The sequence below is a fragment of the Moschus berezovskii genome, chromosome 5, assembly GCF_049115385.1.
Source record: "Moschus berezovskii isolate FMDL1 chromosome 5, NW_MosBer_1.0, whole genome shotgun sequence".
Lineage (NCBI taxonomy): Eukaryota > Metazoa > Chordata > Mammalia > Artiodactyla > Moschidae > Moschus > Moschus berezovskii.
The window spans coordinates 73,839,805-73,859,322 of NC_142464.1; the positions used below are offsets into that span (position 1 = coordinate 73,839,805).

A 19,518-nucleotide genomic window follows, 5' to 3' on the forward strand; every position below is an offset into this window, starting at 1 on the left:
CAAGATTATTTATACTTTTATAGGGAATAGCTGAACTTTCCTTTTCTGGTAAAAAGAGCCTGAAAAGCTTTATTGTTAAATATTTCTATAGTGGCAAGAAAGAAAACAACTTGTCTTTTGCTAAATTCAATAAATCTTATTTGTGTACTGCTCAGACCCTGAAGCTGGGAAAGATTGAAGGCGGGAAGAGAAGGGGATGACAGAGGATGAGATGGTTGGATGGCATCACTGACTCAATGGATATGAGTTTGAGTGAATTCCGGGAGTTGGTGATGGACAGGGGAGGCCTGGCATGCTGCAATCCAGGGGGTTGCAAAGAGTTGGACACAATTGAGCAACTGAACTGAACTGAACTGTCCTATTGTCACTCCAGCAGGTAGTTACTCTGGAGTCTAGCCCAGCTGGTGCCTTGGCTTCTTTCTAATTTGCCCTCTTTATAAACCTTCATTCTTCAGCCCTGTCTCTAGTACCAAAACCAATAAAAATGTCAAGCCTGAAGAATCTATCCACCTTAGGAACGATATTCTCAGATTATGTGACCTATGACCCTGGTATTTACAATGATATAAAGTTAAATTCTATAGACATGATTTGGGATCTTGTTCTTGAGAAGTTTTTTATCACTGTTTTTCTCTCTGATCTGACACTTTCAAAGAACCTATACTGATAATCTCTTAATATTGGGCTATATAAGGGTGTACTACTTCCTATAAGTAAACCCATATCCAAACTATAGTTGTAATTTTCAATGATTACTGTTCTGTACTTATTTCCCTTGTGTTAGATACCCATTATATTATCTTGGATTCACTGGAGCTTTCACTGAATTTTACTTTATTCAGGGAAATCCCTTTGACTGTTATATGTGCTACCAGAGGATAACTACAATTGTTTAATTACCCTGAGATATTTACTCAAAAGAGTGAAAACACATAATCTCCTCAAAACCTGGAAAATTAAGAGGATGAAATACTTTAATTTCAGTCTAATAACCTCTATTAACATTTTGTGCCTTCAGTTTTTATTGTATTTTTTTTTTTCTGTTTACATTTAGATAGTTTTAATTGTATGGATGTGAGAGCTGGACTGTGAAGAAAGCTGATCACCGAAGAATTGATGCTTTTGAACTGTGGTGCTGGAGAAGACTCTTGAGAGTCCCTTGGACTGACTGCAAGGAGATCCAACCAGTCCATTCTAAAGGAGATCAATCCTGGGTGTTCATTGGAAGGACTGATGCTAAAGCTGAAGCTCCAATACTTTGGCCACCTCATGCGACGAGTTGACTCACTGGAAAAGAGTCTGATGCTAGGAGGGATTGGGGGTGGGAGGAGACGGGGACGACAGAGAATGAGATGGCTGGATGGCATCACCGACTCTGTGGACATGAGTTTGAGTGAACTCCGGGAGTTGGTGATGGACAGGGAGGCCTGGCGTCCTGTGATTCATGGGGTCGTAAAGAGTCGGACACGACTGAGCGACTGAACTGAACTGAACTGAATTAGAGCATGCATAGTTGAATGGCCTCTTTCCAAGTTAATTTTTTTTTTTCAATTCTGACTAGTTGCGTCTGTTACTCACTTTACACTCAAATTTTCAAAATAGAAATTATGGGATAATCTATTTATTGGCTGATTTATTCATTCTTTTAACATGCAAGTATTGAATATCCATTGTTTGACAGTGACACCAGGATTGAAGCCATTAACCTAACCTTGAATTTAAAAAGAAAAGAAAAGAAAGATACATATGATTGTAGAGTGATACTGTTTTAGGTCTTATCAATAATCTACAGATACTATTTTATGCAGCCAAGTTTGAAGAAAAAAAAAACATTTTGTACCAAACTATATTTTATTTCATTTGAAAAAGTAAAATTATTAAACTTATATAGTAGCTTTGTTTCTTATCAGTACCTTAAGTTGTATATGTAGTTAAGAGGGGGGAAAGACTTGCTTGCTTAATTCTATTCAAGTCTGCTTGTTTTATTACAGTCACAGTCAAAGCAATTCTATTCATTTTATAATAATTGAATTCTAATGTTCCTGCATTGTTTAGTTAAAATAGTTTTCTCTGTAAATTGTTCCTTCGTTCCTAGTATGATATGCTTCTGTTTTAATAAACACTATTAAATATTCTAGTTTTTTTATTGTATGTACTTTAGTATCACCAATTTTAATAGTAATTTCACTTAATTAGCTTAAAAAAAATAAAACTATCACTGTCCAAGGTTACAAGTATGTGATTTGCCCCACTGGAAACTAAATATTTAATACTATGAAACTTTTATGCAAGAATATCATTACAGAAGTCTCTTGATAGCTATTCTTGTCAAACTATTTCTGGAATACTAATTCAGTCTTGAATTCTACTTCTTTTTAATAACCACATTTTTTCTTTAATGAATTCATTCAAATTGAAGACAAAAGGCTCAAATAAAAAATATACAATGCAGGAAAATTTAGACTTCCACATCCCCAAATGGGTTTACCTAAGCATTAATAGAGACTGAATATTTTAAGATTCTTTTAAAAAGAAAATTAACATCTTAGTAAGACATTACTTTATAAAATCTTATATTTGCATAATGTTAAATTAATACACACAGCTATATAAACTTCTTTATCTTTACAAAAACCAAGTGGTTGTATACAAATTTGTTTGGAATTAGAAGGAAAACTAAAACCCTTTCAAATTTTACCTTCCCTTGCTTTATCTTCATTTTCTTGTCAACTTATCAGTTTAATTTGCTATCTCAGCTTTATCTTTCAAGTCCTTAAATGTATATATTCCTCAAGGTCTGATATTGTTTCTTTTTCCTTCTCTCTTTACTTTCAGACTTTCCAATTCCTCAGAGGTTTAGCTAATCCCTGACAAATATTTGCTTCAACCTTTTACCCTGAGAGCTGGCTCCAATTTTCAGACTATCAAATTCAACTTATCTACAGCCAGTTCATACTCATCTGCATTAAGGCAACAAAGATGTCCATTATTGTGTGGCCAGAATCCTGCCACTATGGTGATCAGTATAGGCAGCTGTGAAAGTTAATGACAATCACATGAACATCATGTTGAGTAAGAGAAAAACCTATCATGACTGTAATACCATAGGACACAGTAGACACAGATAATTGTTAGGTATATAATGATGGTTATTCAGGTATAATAAAGGGCTTCCCCATTGGCTCAGTGGTAAAGAATCGCCTGCTGATGCAGGAGGTGCAGGTTCAATCCCTGGGTCAGGAATATCCCCCTCGAGTAAAACATAGCAACCCACTGCAGTATTCTTGCCTGGGAAATCCCATGGACGGAAGAGCCTGGTGGGCTACAGTCCATGGAGCCACAAAAGAGTCAGACATAACAATGACTAAACAACAACATTTAAGTATAAAATGGTTAAGAGTAGAATAAAGGGACAATTTGTTGTAATAATGAATAAATGAAGTTGTGGAGAAAAATCATCAAAGCATTAGAAAATTATCTTTGCGTGGTATTATGCACTGAATGGTGTTCTCCCACAATTTATATGCTGAAGGCCTAACCCCCAATACCTTAGGATATAACTGTTTTGGGAGACAGGGCTTTTAAGGAGATGATTGAGTTAAAAGGAGGTTGTTAGGGTGCACCTGAATCCAATCTGACTGCTGTTCTTATAATAAGGGAAAGTTTGGATATTTGGATGAAAATTTGGATACACAAAGAGCATAAAGGAAGCAGATGCACTGAAGAAAGTCCATGTGATTCAGCAAAAAGGCGGACATATGCAAACCAAGGAGAGAAATCTTAGAAAAAAGCAAAGTTGCTCACACCTTGATTTGACTTCTGTCCTTCAGAACTTGAGACATAAATGTCTATTGTTAGAGCCATCCAGTCTCTGATACTTTGTTATGGCAGCCTGAGAGGCTAACATGGGTGTCCATCAAAGGAGATGAAAATAACACGGGATAGAATCCATTGAAAGGCATCAAGTAGTCTGACTCAGAAATGGGATTATTAGGGTTTGTATCAGTACATTTTCAATCTATTTTATAATGTCTATGGGTTGTATTATAGGTGTTAATTATGTCTTGCAAATGGTAAAAAAAACTAATCAGTCTACATGTAACAGATGAGTTTGAGTGTACTCCGGGAGTTGGTGATGGACAGGGAGGCCTGGCATGCTGTAATTCATGGGGTCGCGGAGAGTCGGACACGACTGAGCGACTGAACTGAACTGAACTGAACTGAACACTGTTATTAATTTTCAACCTAAATGACCTTCTCTTGGCATTTTTTCATATTCTCTCTCTTGCCCATATTTCTCTTACACTCGCTTCCCTCTCTACCACCAACTTCTCATCTCATTCTTTTCTAAGTCAAATTTCTTAAAATAGTAGTCATAGTGTAAGTCAATTTTCTCAAAATAGTAGTTCATAAAATTAACCAGCATTTCCACTTAAACTCCATCACCTTGAAATCAGCACATGATTTCATGTCTGTTCCTGCAGAACCTGTATTTCAGGGCTCTGTGCCAAGAAGTTGGGTATGAGACCAATTTTGAGGCTGGAGGAGAGACATATGATTCAGGTCTTATTCTTTTCTTACTTTCAGCATTCCTCTGAATTTTATCTGAGAGAACCAGTACCATCTAGCCAATACCAGTAGGCCCAATTTAATTCATTTATCATTGGATTCTCATGTACATAGACGATTGTTTATTAATTCCTTCTTCATCCTCTTTTCTTCCTCAGATAATTTAATATCATCTCCCTGCTTCTCTTACCCTCTGACTTTTCTGAGTATATCCCTTTTCTGCACTTCTCTTTTTTCCCACCTGTAGTTTATACACATTGGCTTCATTTTACCATCTGATTGTCAGATCTGTGTTCTTAATATGCATCTTCCTTGGATTACTTCTTGAGGCTTCAAGCTATATCTTATACTGCTTGCTCTTCCTCCTTTCTCAATTTATATCTATTTCCAAATCATCTCCAAATCAACTTATTCCCTGAACTTAAAATCCAAATCATTGCTGGACAGTTCCTCCTGAATGTGCCTTTAGCATTTGAGGGCATCTATGACTATATTCCGAATCTCAAAAGACAACTCTGCTGTCCGCAAAGTCATCTCTATACCTTAGAGTCAGCCTATGCACAGCTGGCGAATCACTGCACCTTTTCACCCTGAACTCATTCAGAATTAGCTCTCAGAAACTGCTCACATATTCATTCTATTGCTGTGGTATGTACTCAAAAACTTTATGCAAATAATAATTTTTAATATTCATAACTCACCATATTTATGGGATCAACTGGTCCAATGCTGTTTACATAAACATCAGTTTCAATTACTGTGGGCCTCACTGCAAAATACCAATACAAAGAATGTTCAAAGATATAATCAGAGGTGGTTATAAATCTTATTTAAATAAGTTTTTACTAATCATTAATACTTTTATCATTTTAGTTATAAAACATTTTGCACTATGAAATGAAGAAGCATGACTCATTATATAAACACAACAATCTTTTAAATCAATTATGAAACTAGAAATGACCATTTTTGACTAAAAATATTCCAGTGTATAGCCTAAAAATGTTAAAACTGTTCAAACCTTCCATGAAAATTAATAAAGTTAATTCAGTTAAAAATGTAAGATAATTTACTCTGCACCAGTTATAGAATTTAGGATCGGATGGATTTTAGAGCCTAAAAATTGTTATGTAAGCCTGTACATGCACATATGTTCAGTCGCTTCAGTCGTGTCCAATTCTTTGCGACTCTATGCACTGTAGCCTGCCAGGCTCCTCTGTCAATGATATTCTCCAGGCAAGAGGGAGTGGGTTGCCAGGCCCTCTTTCAGGGGATCTTCCCGACCCAGGGATCGAACCCATCTCTCCTGCATTGCAGGTGAATTCTTTACTGCTAAGCCACCTGGGAAACTTGTTAATCTACTTATTGCATATCAGTGGTGTGCTAGCAAATGTTACCAAGCTTACTCTTCAGTTCAGTTCAGTTCATTTCAGTTCAGTCGCTCAGTCATCTCCGACTCCTTGCGACCCCATGAACCACTGCACGCCAGGCCTCCCTGTCCATCACCAACTCCCGGAGTTCACCCAAACTCATGTCCATCGAGTTGGTGATGCCATCCAGCCATCTCATTCTCTGTCATCCCCATCTCCTCCCACCCCCAGTCACTCCCAGCATCAGAGTCTTTTCCAGTGAGTCAATTCGTCGCATGAGGTGGCCAAAGTATTGGAGTTTCAGAGACGAGTAAAAAAGCCGTGATTTGTATCTTTTGATGATTTCAATGTTGCAAATACTCCCACAGTGACTGATGTAGATATACCAGTGTGAAGTCACTGAGTGCAGAGTCGGGACAATATGTAATTAGTGGCTATTATGAGCCAGTATAAACCAGTTCCAGCAACACTAGAATTTGAAGCACAGTTATGATGATTAAGGACTTCCCTGGTGGCTCAGACAGTAAAGCGTCTGCCTACAATGAGGGAGACCCGGGTTCAACCCCTGGGTGGGGAAGATCCCCTGGAGAAGGAAATGACAACCCACTCCAGTATTCTTGCCTGGAAAATCCCATGGACGGAGGAGCCTGGTAGGCTACAGTCCACAGGGTTGCAAAGAGTCGAGGAGGTGATGAATGTAAAGCATCTACCTCTAGGTCTGCTTTTATCAGGAGCATAATCGATGTATTTATACCTCCTTCTTCCCTTGTTAACAATATTCTTTGGATTGTTTACAGTTGGCTCCAAGGAAAGGTGTATTTTCATCTAATTGTCAGAGTATACTGTATAGCCACCACTGTGAACTTCATCTGTTGTGTTTTGTACGCAGACATTTGTGCTTTCTGAGTTAGTCTTTAAATGTCTGTAGTCTTATATTCTATCAAAATGTGTAGCAGAGGTCAGCCTTTTAAATATTTACTGAATTATATGGTTAACTAATACCCTCTATAGTGAATATTTTGTGATTACTAAAGAGTGATTGTGATTTCAGCTTTCTACCTTTGTCAGGTATTTTTGGCTTCCTATAATGAGATTTACCATAGTAATGATAATTCATACTTGTGAGATTTTTCTGCTTACTATGAAAAACATTTTCATATAGTTTCTTTTTATTCCTTACTCCACCAAATGTTCATTTATTGATTCCACAAATACTTGTTGAGGAATATATATAAAGGTTTCATAAGTAGACAAGAAGGGAACAAACATTGTGAGAAAAAAATCTATAATAGATCTCAAAGAGATTTACATAGAGATAATGCAAATTAAAGCAGAAAAACAACCTTGTACATTCAGTTCAGTTCAGTTCAGTCGCTCATGAATCACAGCACGCCAGGCCTCCCTGTCCATCACCAACTTCCGGAGTTCACTCAAACTCATGTCCATCAAGTCGGTGATGCCATCCAGCGATCTCATTCTCTGTCATCCCCATCTCCTCCCACCCCCAATCCTTCCTAGAAAAAGTTTCTAAAGTAAGCATGTTTCTAGTAATATTTATTCAGTCATCCTTTCTGGATAACTTTATGTGACTTCCCTTTCTGGCCCAAGGGTTTATCATTCTTACAATGCAAACACTATATTAGACCTGGCAGGATGAATCTTCTCCTTTAATATGTAGCTGAGTCTGCCTGTCTGATTCCCTAGCCTGTCCCAAATCTCCCTCTCTTGGTAACCTACTCTGGCAAAGCCTCCAGGCTGGTAAGCTCCCATGGAAAACTTAAAGGCATTTTGAGAAACAGTGCTTATATTATTTTAAAACCATATTTATTTTTAATCTTTGAAATTATAAATAGTCTTAATATGCAAAACTATAGGTTTCTGTGCTTGAGTGCTCAGTTGCTCAGTCCCACTCTTTATATCTGACTCTGCGACACCATGGACTATAGCCTGCCAGACTCCTCTGTCCATGGGATTTTCCATGCAAGAATACTGTAGGGGACTGAAATTTCCTCCTCCAGGTATAGGCTTCTAGATTTATACAATACATGACAATGTAAGTGGATCTACTAACCAACAATTAGATTTCTTAAATAAAAGTAGGTCCTGTAAGTAGAAAAGGTTTCATAGCTTAACTTAAACTAATGACTTCCAAATGAGTTCTTTCAATCAGCTGCCATTTATTTTTACTAGCTATGAGATCTTCATGACCAAGATAATCACGATGGTGTGATCATTCACCTAATGCCAGACATCCTGGAATGTGAAGTCAAGTGGGCCTTAGAAAGCATCACTATGAACAAAGCTAGTGGAGGTGATAGAATTCCAGTTGAACTATTTCAAATCTTGAAAGATGATGCTGTGAAAGTGCTGTACTCAATATGCCAGCAAATTTGGAAAACTCAGCAGTGGCCACAGGACTGGAAAAGGTCAGTCTTCATCCCAATCTCAAAGAAAGGCAATGCCAAAGAATGCTCAAACTACCGCACAACTGCACTCATCTCACATGCGAGTAAAGTCATGCTCAAATTTCTCCAAGCCAGGCTTCAGCAATACATGAACCATGAACTTCTAGATGTTCAAGCTGATTTTAGAAAAGGCAGAGGAACCAGAGATCAAATTGCCAACATCCGCTGAATCATAGAAAAAGCAAGAGAGTCCTAGAAAAGCATCTATTTCTGCTTTATTCACTATGCCAAAGCCTTTGACTGTGTGGATGACAATAAGCTGTGGAAAATTCGGAAAGAGATGGGAATACCAGACCAACTGACCTGCCTCCTGAGAAACCAGTATGCAGGTCAGGAAGCAACAGTTAGAACTGGACATGGAACAACAGACTGATTCCAAATAGGAAAAGGAGTACGTCAAGGTTGTATATTGTCACCCTGCTTATTTAACTTATACGCAGAGAACATCATGAGGAATGCTGGGCTGGAAGAAGCACAAGCTGGAATCAAGATTGCTGGGAGAAATATCAATAACCTCAGATATGCAGATGACACCACCCTTATGGCAGAAAGTGAAGAGGAACTCAAAAGCCTCTTGATGAAAGTGAAAGAGGAGAGTGAAAAAGTTGGCTTGAAGCTCAACATTCAGAAAACTAAGATATTGGCATCTGGTCCCATCACTTCATGGGAAATAGATGGAGAAACAGTGGAAACAGTCTCAGACTTTATTTTTTTGGGTTCCAAAATCACTGTGGATGCTGACTGCAGCCATGAAATTAAAAGACGCTTGTTCCTTGGAAGGAAAGTTATGACCAACCTAGATAGCATATTAAAAAGCAGAGACATTACTTTGCCAACCAAGGTCCATCTAGTCAAGGCTGTGGTTTTTCCAGTGGTCATGTATGGATGTGAGAGTTGGACTGTGAAGAAAGCTGATCGCCGAAGAACTGATGCTTTTGAACTGTGGTGTTGGAGAAGACTCTTGAGAGTCCCTTGGACTGCAAGGAGATCCAATCAGTGCATTCTAAAGGAGATCAGTCCTGGGTGTTCATTGGAAGGACTGATGCTAAAGCTGAAACTCCAATACTTTGGCCACCTCATGCAAAGAGTTGACTCACTGGAAAGACTCTGATGCTGGGAGGGATTGGGGGCAGGAGGAGAAGGGGACAACAGAGAATGAGATGGCTGGATGGCATCACCGGCTCTGTGGACATGAGTTTGAGTGAACTCCGGGAGTTGGTGATGGACAGGGAGGCCTGGCGTGCTGTGATTCATGGGGTCGTGGAGAGTCGGACACGACTGAGTGACTGAAATGAACTGAACTGAACTGAACTGAACTGAAGCAATTAAGTGTAGTGTACCCGTCTTATTTGATTAGATTTTTGGTTCATCTGATAAACCAACAAACACTGAATACCTGCTCTTTAATGCATGATACTTGGGGCTGAACATAGTCTACCAAGAACTAAATGATTCTTGAGGACATTACTGGGCTTTCCTGATAGCTCAGTTGGTAAAGATTCCACCTGCAGTGCAGGAGACCTAGATTCAATTCCTGGGTTGGGAAGATTCCCTAGAGAAGGGAAAGGCTACCCACTCCAGTATTCTGGCCTGGAAAATTCCATTGACTGCATAATCCATGGGCTTACAAAGAGACATGACTGAGCAACTTTCACTTTCAATCATTAAAAATATGAGCATCGTTTCATCTACCTGTTGACCAGCTATATGTATTCTTTGCAAAAATGTCTATATATGTCTTCTGCCTATTTTTGGATTGGGTTACTTGTTTTTTAGAATATCAAGTTGTAGATACTGTTTGTATATTTTGGATATTAACTCCCCATTGGTCACATCATTGCCCATATTTTCTCCTATTTCATAGGTTGTTTTTTGTTTTGTCAGTAATTTCTTTTGCTGTGAAGAAGCTTTTAAGTTTAATTAGGTACAAATTGTTTATAATAGGCTTTTATTTATTTTTCCTCAGAGTAATAATTTAAGAAAATATTGCTACAATTTATGTCAAAGAATGTTTTGCCTATGTTCTCTTCTAGGAGTTTTATGTTGTCATGTTTTTTATTTAGGTCTTTAAGCCATTTTGAGTTTATTTTTGTGTATGGTATGAGGCAGTGTTCTAATTTCATTGATTTATAAGTAGTTGTCGAGCTTTTCCAATACCAGTTTTTGAAGAAACTTAAGTCATTTTTCATAAAATGCTACTTTGCACTGTACATTTTGTTGTTTCTGTTCAGTTGTTAAGTCCTGTCCGACTCTTTGTGACCCTATGAACTCCAGCACACCAGACTTTCCTGTCCTTCACTGTCTCCCAAAGTTTGCTCGAACTCATGCCCATTGAGTCATTCAACCATCTCATCCTCTGGCACCCCTTCTCCTCTTGCCTTCAATCTTTCCCAGTATCAGGGTCTTTTCCAGTGAGTCAGCTCTTCATATCAGGTGGCCAAAGTATCAGAGCTTCAGCTTCAACATCAATCCTTCAATGAATATTCAGTGTTGATTTCCTTTAGGATTGACTGGTTAAATCTCCTTACTGTCCAAGGAACTCTCAAGAGACTTCTCAAATGCCACAGTTTGAAAGCATCAGTTCTTCTGTGCTCAGCCTTCTTTTGGCGCAACATCCATACATGACTACTGGAAAAACCATAACTTTGACTATATGGACCACTGTTGGCAAAGTGATATCTCTGCTTTTTAATATGCTATCTAGGTTGTCATAGCTTCCCTTCCATGAGCAAATGTCTTTTAATTTTATGGTTGCAGTCACCATCCCAAGGGATTTTGCAGCCCAAGAAGAGAAAATCTGTCACTATTTCTACTTTTTCCCCATCGATCTGCCATGAAGCTATAGGACTGGATGTCATGATCTTAGTTTTTTTGACTACTGAGTTTTAAGCCAGCTTTTTCACTCTCTTTTTTCACCCCCATCAATAGGCCATATAGTTAAATAAAAATTAAGTAAACTTGAATTCAAATGTACTTGCTTAGCCATACTAACATATTTCAATACTCAGTAGTCAATAACCACTTTTAAATATCCAAAACTCATAAATATAAGGCTATTATTGATATATATGACATATAATTAATACACATAAATTTAATTATTGAGAGTGTCTTGTTAGAGAAAAAAAGACTGATCTCTAATTCTGAATAAATGTCTCTTTAGGCAGAAGGCTGAGCAATTTACCCCTGGGCTTATACCTAATCAGGGGTAAAGAAAAAGAAGAGTGGTAAGATTTAAAGAAAGAGAAGAAGTGGAGCCTTTACACACTCACACTTTAGAATGTCTCAGTACAGTTCAGTTGCTCAGTCATGTCTGAGTCTTTGCAACCACACAGACTGCAGCACTCCAGACTTCCCTGTCCATAACCAACACTTGGAGCTTGCTAAACCTCATGTCCATTGAGACAGTGATGCCATTCAACCATCTCATCCTCTGTCATCCCCTTCTCCTCCCACTTTCAGTCTTTCTGAGCATCAGGGTCTTTACAAATGAGTCAGTTCTTCACATGAGGAGGCTTCAAAATATTGGAGTTTCAGCTTCAGCATCAGTACTTCCAATGAATATTCATGACTGAATTCCTTTAGGATTGACTGGTTTGATCTCCTTGCCATGTGAGGGACTCTCAAGAGTCTTCTCCAACACCACAGTTCAAATAAATCAATTATTCGGGGCTTAGCTTTCTTTATATTCCAACTCTCACATCCATACTTGACTACTAGAAAAAACATAGTTTTGACTAGATGGACCTTGGGTGGCAAAGTAATGTCTCTACTTTTTAATATGTTGTATGGGTTGGTCATAACTTTCCTTCCAAGGAGCAAGCATCTTTTAATTTCATGGCTGCAGTCACCATCTGCAGTGATTCTGAAGCCCCCCCAAAATAAACTCTGTTACCATTTCCATTGTTTCCCCATCTATTTGCAATGAAGTGATGGGACCAGATGCCATGATCTTAGTTTTCTGAATGTTGAACTTTAAGCCAACTTTTTCACTCTCTTCTTTCACTTTCATCAAGAGGTTCTTTAGTTGTTCTTCACTTTCTGTTTGGAGAACCCATGGGCGGAGGAGCCTGGTAGGCTGCAGTTCATGGGGTCGCGAAGAGTCAGACACGATTGAGTGACTTCACTTTCACTTTTCACTTTCATGCATTGGAAAAAGAAATGGCAACCCTCTCCAGGGACGGGGAAGCCTGGTGGGCTGCCGTCTATGGGGTTTCACAGAGTCAGACAGGACTGAAGCAACTTAGCAGCAGCAGCAGCAACAGCACTTTCTGGTGTTGTTATCTGCATATCTGAGGTGATTGATATTTCTCCAAGCAATCATGATTCCAGCTTGTGCTTCATCCAGCTCAGTGTTTCTCATGACGTACAGTGCATATAAGTTAAATAAGCAAGGTGACAATAGACAGCCTTGATGTACTCCTTTCCCGATTCAGAACCAGTCTGTTGTTCCATGGCCAGTTCTAACTGTTGCTTCCTGACCTGCATACAGATTTCTCAGGAGGAATGTCAGATGGTCTGATATTCCCATCTCTTTAAGATTTTTCAACAGTTTTCTGGAATCCACACAGTCACAGTTTTTTGCATATTCAATAAAGCAGATATTTTTCTGGAACTCTTTTGTTTTTTGATGCTCCAACGGATGTTGGCAATTTGATCTCTGGTTCCTCTGCCTTTTCTAAATGCAGCTTGAACATCTGGAAATTCACAGTTCATGTACTGTTGAAGCCTGGCTTGGAGAACTTTGAGCATTACTTTACTAGCATGTGACATAAGTGAAATTGTGTGCTAGTTTGGACATTCTTTGGCATTGCCTTTCTTTGGGATTAGAATGAAAACTGACTTTTTCCAGTCCTGTAGCCACTGCCGAATTTTCCAAATTTGTTGGCATATTGAGTGCAGCACTTTCACAGCATCATTTTTTAGAATTTGAAATAGCTCAGCTGGAATTCCATCACCTTCACTAGCTTTGTTCATAGTGACACTTCCTGTGGCCCACTTGACCTCCCATTCCAGGATGTCTGTCTTTAGGTGAGTGATCACACCATCATGATTATCTGGGTCATGAAGATCTTTTTTATACAGTTCTGTGTATTCTTGCCACTTCTTCTTAATATCTTTTGCTTCTGTTAGGTCCATACCATTTCTGTCCTTTATTGTGCCCATTTTTGCATGAAATGTTCCCTTGGTATCTCTAATTTTCTTGAAGAGATCTCTAGTCTTTCCCGTTCTACTGTTTTCTTCTATTTCTTTGCATTGATGACTGAGAAGGGCTTTCTTATTTCTCCTTGCTATTCTTTGGAACTCTACATTCAAATGGGTAGATCTTTCCTTTTCTCCTTTGCCTTCACTTCTCTTCTTTTCTCAGCTATTTGTAAGGTCTCCTCAGCCAACCATTTTGCCCTTTTGTATTACTTTTTCTTGGGGATGGTCTTGATCACTGCCTCCTATACAATGTCACAAACTTCTGTCCATAGTTCTTCAGGAACTCTATCAGATCTAATCCTTTGAATCTATTTCTCACTTCCACTGTATAATCATAAGGGATTAGATTTAGGTCATACCTGAATGGTCTGGTGGTTTTCCCTACTTTTTCAATTTAAGTCCGAATTTTGCAGTAACAAGTTCATGATCTAGGCCACAGTCTGCTCCCCATCCTGTTTTTGCTGTCTTTATAGAGCTTCTCCATGTTTGGCTGCAAAGAATATAATCAATCTGATTTCAGTATTGACCATCTGGTGATATCCATGTGTAGAGTCTTCTCTTGTGTTGTTGGAAGAGGGTGTCTAGGGTATCTTATTTTCTTATGGGTACCATTAACATAAAAGAAAAATACCTGAACCAGAGACAACTTGCCAGTTTTTTGGCCACTAGCAGTACATATCTCCAGACTAGATTGTTGATGAAAGTAGGTAACACAGGTGAAAGATATAGAGAAGCATCCTAGATTCCAAGTCAAGGAAATGAGCAGTTTAAAATGCTTATGAACAACAGCAAAAGCATTGCTATATTCCTACCTATAAAGTAGCCATTATGTATATGTTTGCTTCTCAACTTGAAAATGCAGATGTAAGTTCTATGCTATTCTTTTATCACTCTTCCCCTTGGTATATTTGTTCTGTCACTGTATAGCAACAGTGTCTAAACAAAATACAGTGGCTTAGAACTTGTACCTGTCCCACAAGGAATTAAATCAGACAATCCACAATCAACTTTCCTTCAAGGCATGTCCTAATTCCTAAATTGTGTATGTGCACATGTGATGCTAAGGAAACAAATATAAATCAGCTTCTGAACTCTAAGTTAATATGCAGAGATTCTGGCTATTTAGAGAAGTCTAGGGCTGCTGTCTATGGGGTCGCACAGCGTCGGACACGACTGAAGTGACTTAGCAGCAGCAGCAAGGCCACCAAGGAGAGGGAATCCTAGTACAACCCTCAGGCTATAAGTTGAGAAATTTCAAATGACTGTGCTCTGGGAGAAATGAAAGTTTTACAAAACAAAATACACCACTTTTGGCCAAATGAAGTTTGGCCAAACTCAGTCTGACTACACAAGCTACAAATTACATGAACATTGCAGAAAATAATATCATCTAGAATATCTATTGTGTTTAATATGCCTTAGTGACATTCAATAAAAAATTAACACACATTTCATGAAACAGAAGCAAATCACCTTTAACCAAGACATAACGTTTTCAAAAATTTTTTGAAAGTTACACAAGTAATCAAGTTATTGTGATTATCAAAGACTTTAATATAACTATGAGAAAATAGATGAGATGCTGTCAAATTTGATAAAATACCTAAAGTTGATTTAGGATGCGCTTTGCTGGAGCAGCTGTGAAGAGATACCCCATGACCAAGGTAAGAGAAACCCAAATAAGATGGTAGGTATTGCGAGAGGGCATCAGAGGGCAGACACACTGAAATCGTAATCACAGAAAACTAGTCGATCTGATCACACGGACCACAGCCTTGTCTAACTCAATGAAACTAAGCCATGCCGTGTGGGGCCACCTAAGACGGCCGGGTCATGGTGGCGGGTCTGACAGAATGTGGTCCACTGGAGAAGGGAATGGCAAACCACTTCAGTATACTTGCCTTGAGAACCCCATGAACAGTATGAAAAGGCAAAATGATAGGATACTGAATGAGGAACTCCCCAGGTTGGTAGGTTCCCAGTATGCTACTGGAGATCAGTGGAGAAATAACTCCAGAAAGAGAGAATGAGATGGCTGGATGGCATCACCAACTCAATGGAGGTGGGTTTGAGTGAACTCTGGGAGTTGGTGATGGACAGGGAGGCCTGGCGTGCTGTGATTCATGGGATGGAAAAGAGTCAGACACGACTGAGAGACTGAACTGAACTGAACTGAATGCTTAAAAGTGATTTTAAACAGAAATAATCGAAGAAAATGGAGTAATGTGTATAAATTTTGAAAAGGCAATAATGGCCATTCTGGGGTTTTGCGTACATTGAAAATATGATTCAAAACTGAAGGCCACACAAAAGTATTTTCATATAAAAACTGAAATAAATTTTTGACAGGAGACTTACACCAAAAGAAATACTACAGGTCATATGTTTCTAAATGGAAATACAGTACTGAAAAGAGGAAAGAATATCAGAAAGAGTAATTTCTTGGTTAAAGTTAATTGTTGTTCAACATTTAAAAATAATAGTTTCTTGTAGTATTCCAAAATATAAAATGAAAATATGTGAATGTAATAGCAAAAAAATAAGGACTAGAGTTTATGTAGTAAATGGCTTGTGAGGTCCTTAAATCATGCTAAAGTTACTAATGTATGAGTAAATCTAATAAAGAAGGCATATTTTAATCACTAAAGTTGATAAACAGTTGTGCATATAATAAGATAATGTAAAAAGAAAATAAAATTATAACTAGATGATGAATTCAAAAGAGGGAATGAACTGAGGGAAAATAAAATCTGGATAAAATTGATCGTACAGCAAAAAAATAAAAGACAGCCAATATATTGGAAACCATGCAACCCCTCACTCACCACGAACCAAACACACACAACCCACAACAACGAATCCATTCAAAGTTGAGGTTTTGCTCTACTGACATAAGAAATACAGATAAACTAGTAATCTTACAAAACACTCATAAACAGCCAAAAGAAATAGGAAAACAGCAAGGAAAGGATCCATACCAAAATGCTGAAGAAATAAGAAATCAAGATCCAATGCAAGTTAACTGTGGAAAATCCCCTCAATACACATAAGCAGAAAAAAAAAAAAAAAAAACTGTTACACATAGTCAAGCAATCACTTGGGGATAAGAAAAACTTCCTTGTATCAGAAATTCAGAAACTAAAAATGTGCCATTCCCCCAGTACAACACGTACATAGGAAGAGATGAATAGGAAATTTATTCAACTTAGGAAAGAAATGGAAGACAATATTATAAGATAGAAAAATAAATAAATAAACTAAAAATAATGAATAAAAGACAAGGAAAATATCAAGAGAATATAAATGAGTAAAGAGAGAATTCAAAGAGAATGAAAGAAAATAGAAAGCTATGATTAACACACCTGTAATTGTAGCTTAAAAAGAAAACCAAAACAGTTAAAGAAAACCAATATTCAACACTATAATGTAATAAATAAATAAATCTATCCAGAGATGAAAGAAAACCTAAAATTTCATTTTAAAGACATTGATTACCCAGAAAAAATGGTACCCAAAATGAACAACTCTAAGGTACATCTTAACAAAAGTATCCAGCTGAAAGGCAAAGAAAAATCCATAAAGTCCTCTAAATTTCATAAAACAGAGATTGAATCAATAACCAGGGCAAGAAAATTGTATTGGCATCAGATTTTCTCAAAAATGACACTACAACTCAACATCAAAAAAATAAACCTAATTAAAAAACAGGCAGAGAACCTTAATAGATGTTTTTCCAAAGAAGACACACAGACATATGAAAAAATGTCCAGCATCTCTAATATCAAGGAAATACAAACCAAAACCACATTGAGGTATCACCTTATGTCTGCAAGAAGGACTTTATCAAAATGACAAGAAATAACAAGGGTTGGTGTGGATGTAGAGAAAAAGAAGCCCTAGTGTATTCTAAGTGTGTGTGCTTAGTCAGTCACTCATGTCTAACTCTTTGTGGTCCCATGGACTGTAACCCACCAGGCTCCTCCGTCCATGGAATTTCCAGGCAAGAATACTGGAGCGAGTTGCCATTTCCTACCCAGGGGATGTTCCTGACCCAGACTTTGAACCCGTGTCTCTTGTGTCTCTTGCGTTGGTGATGGGTTCTTTACCACTAGCACCATCTGGGAAGCCCAGGGAACTATCTTTAGGAATTCCCCTGGAGAAGGAAACGGTAACCCACTCCAGTATTCTTGCCTGGAGAATCCCATGGACAGAGAAGCCTGGTAGGCTACAGTCCACGGGGTCGCAAAGAGTCAGACACGACTGAGCGACGGAATGGAACGGAACGGAAATTGGTAGAGCCACTTTACAGGAAAACAGTCTGGAGGGTCTTTAAAAAATTAAAGATGGTTATTCTGCCCATTTTTTAATTGGGTTGTTCGTTTCTGATGCTGAGCTGTATGAGGTGATTATATTTTGGAGACTAAACCCTTGTCAGTCGGATCATTTGCAACTACTTTTTTTCCTATTTAGTAGTTTTTCATTTTGTTTTTTATTTCCATCGCTGTGCAGAAGTTTTAAGTTTAATTAGGCCTCATATGTTTAGTTTTTCTTTTATTTCCTTTATTTTAGGAGACAAATCTGAAAAAACATTGCTATGATTTATGTCAAAGACTAATATGCCTGTGCTTTCCTCTAGGAGTTTTATAGTTTCCCATCTTACATTTAGACCTTTAATCCCTTTGGAGATGTTCAATATCATTAGTCATGTTTCCATTTGCAACAATATGGGTAGATTCTGAGGGTATTATGCTAAGTGAAATAAATCAGAGAAAAACAAAGTAAATTTAATCTCATATGTGTAACTAAAAAACAGACAAACAACCCCTCCTCCCTGCCAAATGCAGACTAATAGATACAGAAAACAGTTAATTGGCAGAAAGGAGAGTGGTGGGGTAGGGACAAAATAGGTGAAAGGGATTAAGAGGTACAAATCTAAAGTTATAGAAATAATTCATGGGTATATAATATAAAGCATAAAGAATATGATCAATAATAGCTTTACATCTTATGGGACCAGACAATTACTAAATGTATCATGGTGACCATTTCATAATGTAAAGAAATGCCAACCGCAAAGTAGTACACTTGACACAATATTGTATCTCAACTATATATATTTTTTAAAAGAAACACACCAAGCATGTCAACTCTGAAACAGTCTAATAAAAGAAATCTCAGTGAAAGAAAGCCTGAACTAAGAATATCATATGCAGCCAATGTGTCCTTCAAGTACTGAGTCATTAAAAAGAGTTTAAACGTAGAAAAGCGTCTCAAAAAATACACTAGATTGGAGAGAATTGGGAAAATAGCAGAAAAAAAAATGCTAATGGTGAGCCTTTTAATACATATCCATGCAGATGGACAGGGAGGCCTGGCGTGCTGTGATTCATGGGGTAGCGAAGAGTCAGACACGACTGAGCGACTGAACTGAACTGAACTGAATGCAGATCAAATACTAAAACAAAGATTGAGACAAGGATGTGAGACTATTTAAAATTGTTATATGTTGTTGTAAAGCAGAAAATATGTTAACTAAAAATAATAAAGCTTTGGAAAGGAAAAATTAAAACCTAGAAAAGCTTGCTGTTTCATAGATAATAGGTGGGAGTTAAATTATACCAAAATCATCTGATAATAGAAAGATCAAAGACTTTAAAAAAGGGGACTAAGCCCATTAGGAAAGTTAAAACTGTAAAGGTAAATTAGAACAAAAATATAAAGCTTTGAAAATACTGAAATATAAACATTATCAATTAAAGTGCAAATAATCGAATCTCATATAGAAAGACAGTAACTGTGACTAATAATGTTATGAAAAATTGAGAACAAACCTATGTCATATTGACAAATATAATGGAATCGAATCATCTGTTAAAAGAAAAAGACCTAACTGTCTTTATCTTGGACTA

General features: G+C 37.6%; 1 protein-coding gene across 1 annotated transcript in view; it reads right to left on the reverse strand.

The window, feature by feature from the left end:
* GABRG1 (gamma-aminobutyric acid type A receptor subunit gamma1) overlaps window positions 1-19,518 on the reverse strand; it is a 90,133-nt gene that overhangs the window by 36,191 nt on the left and 34,424 nt on the right. Inside the window, exon 3 of the mRNA XM_055434615.1 lies at window positions 5,271-5,338. Coding sequence (XP_055290590.1) covers window positions 5,271-5,338 — 68 coding nt within the window. The remainder of the gene's footprint in view (window positions 1-5,270; window positions 5,339-19,518) is intronic.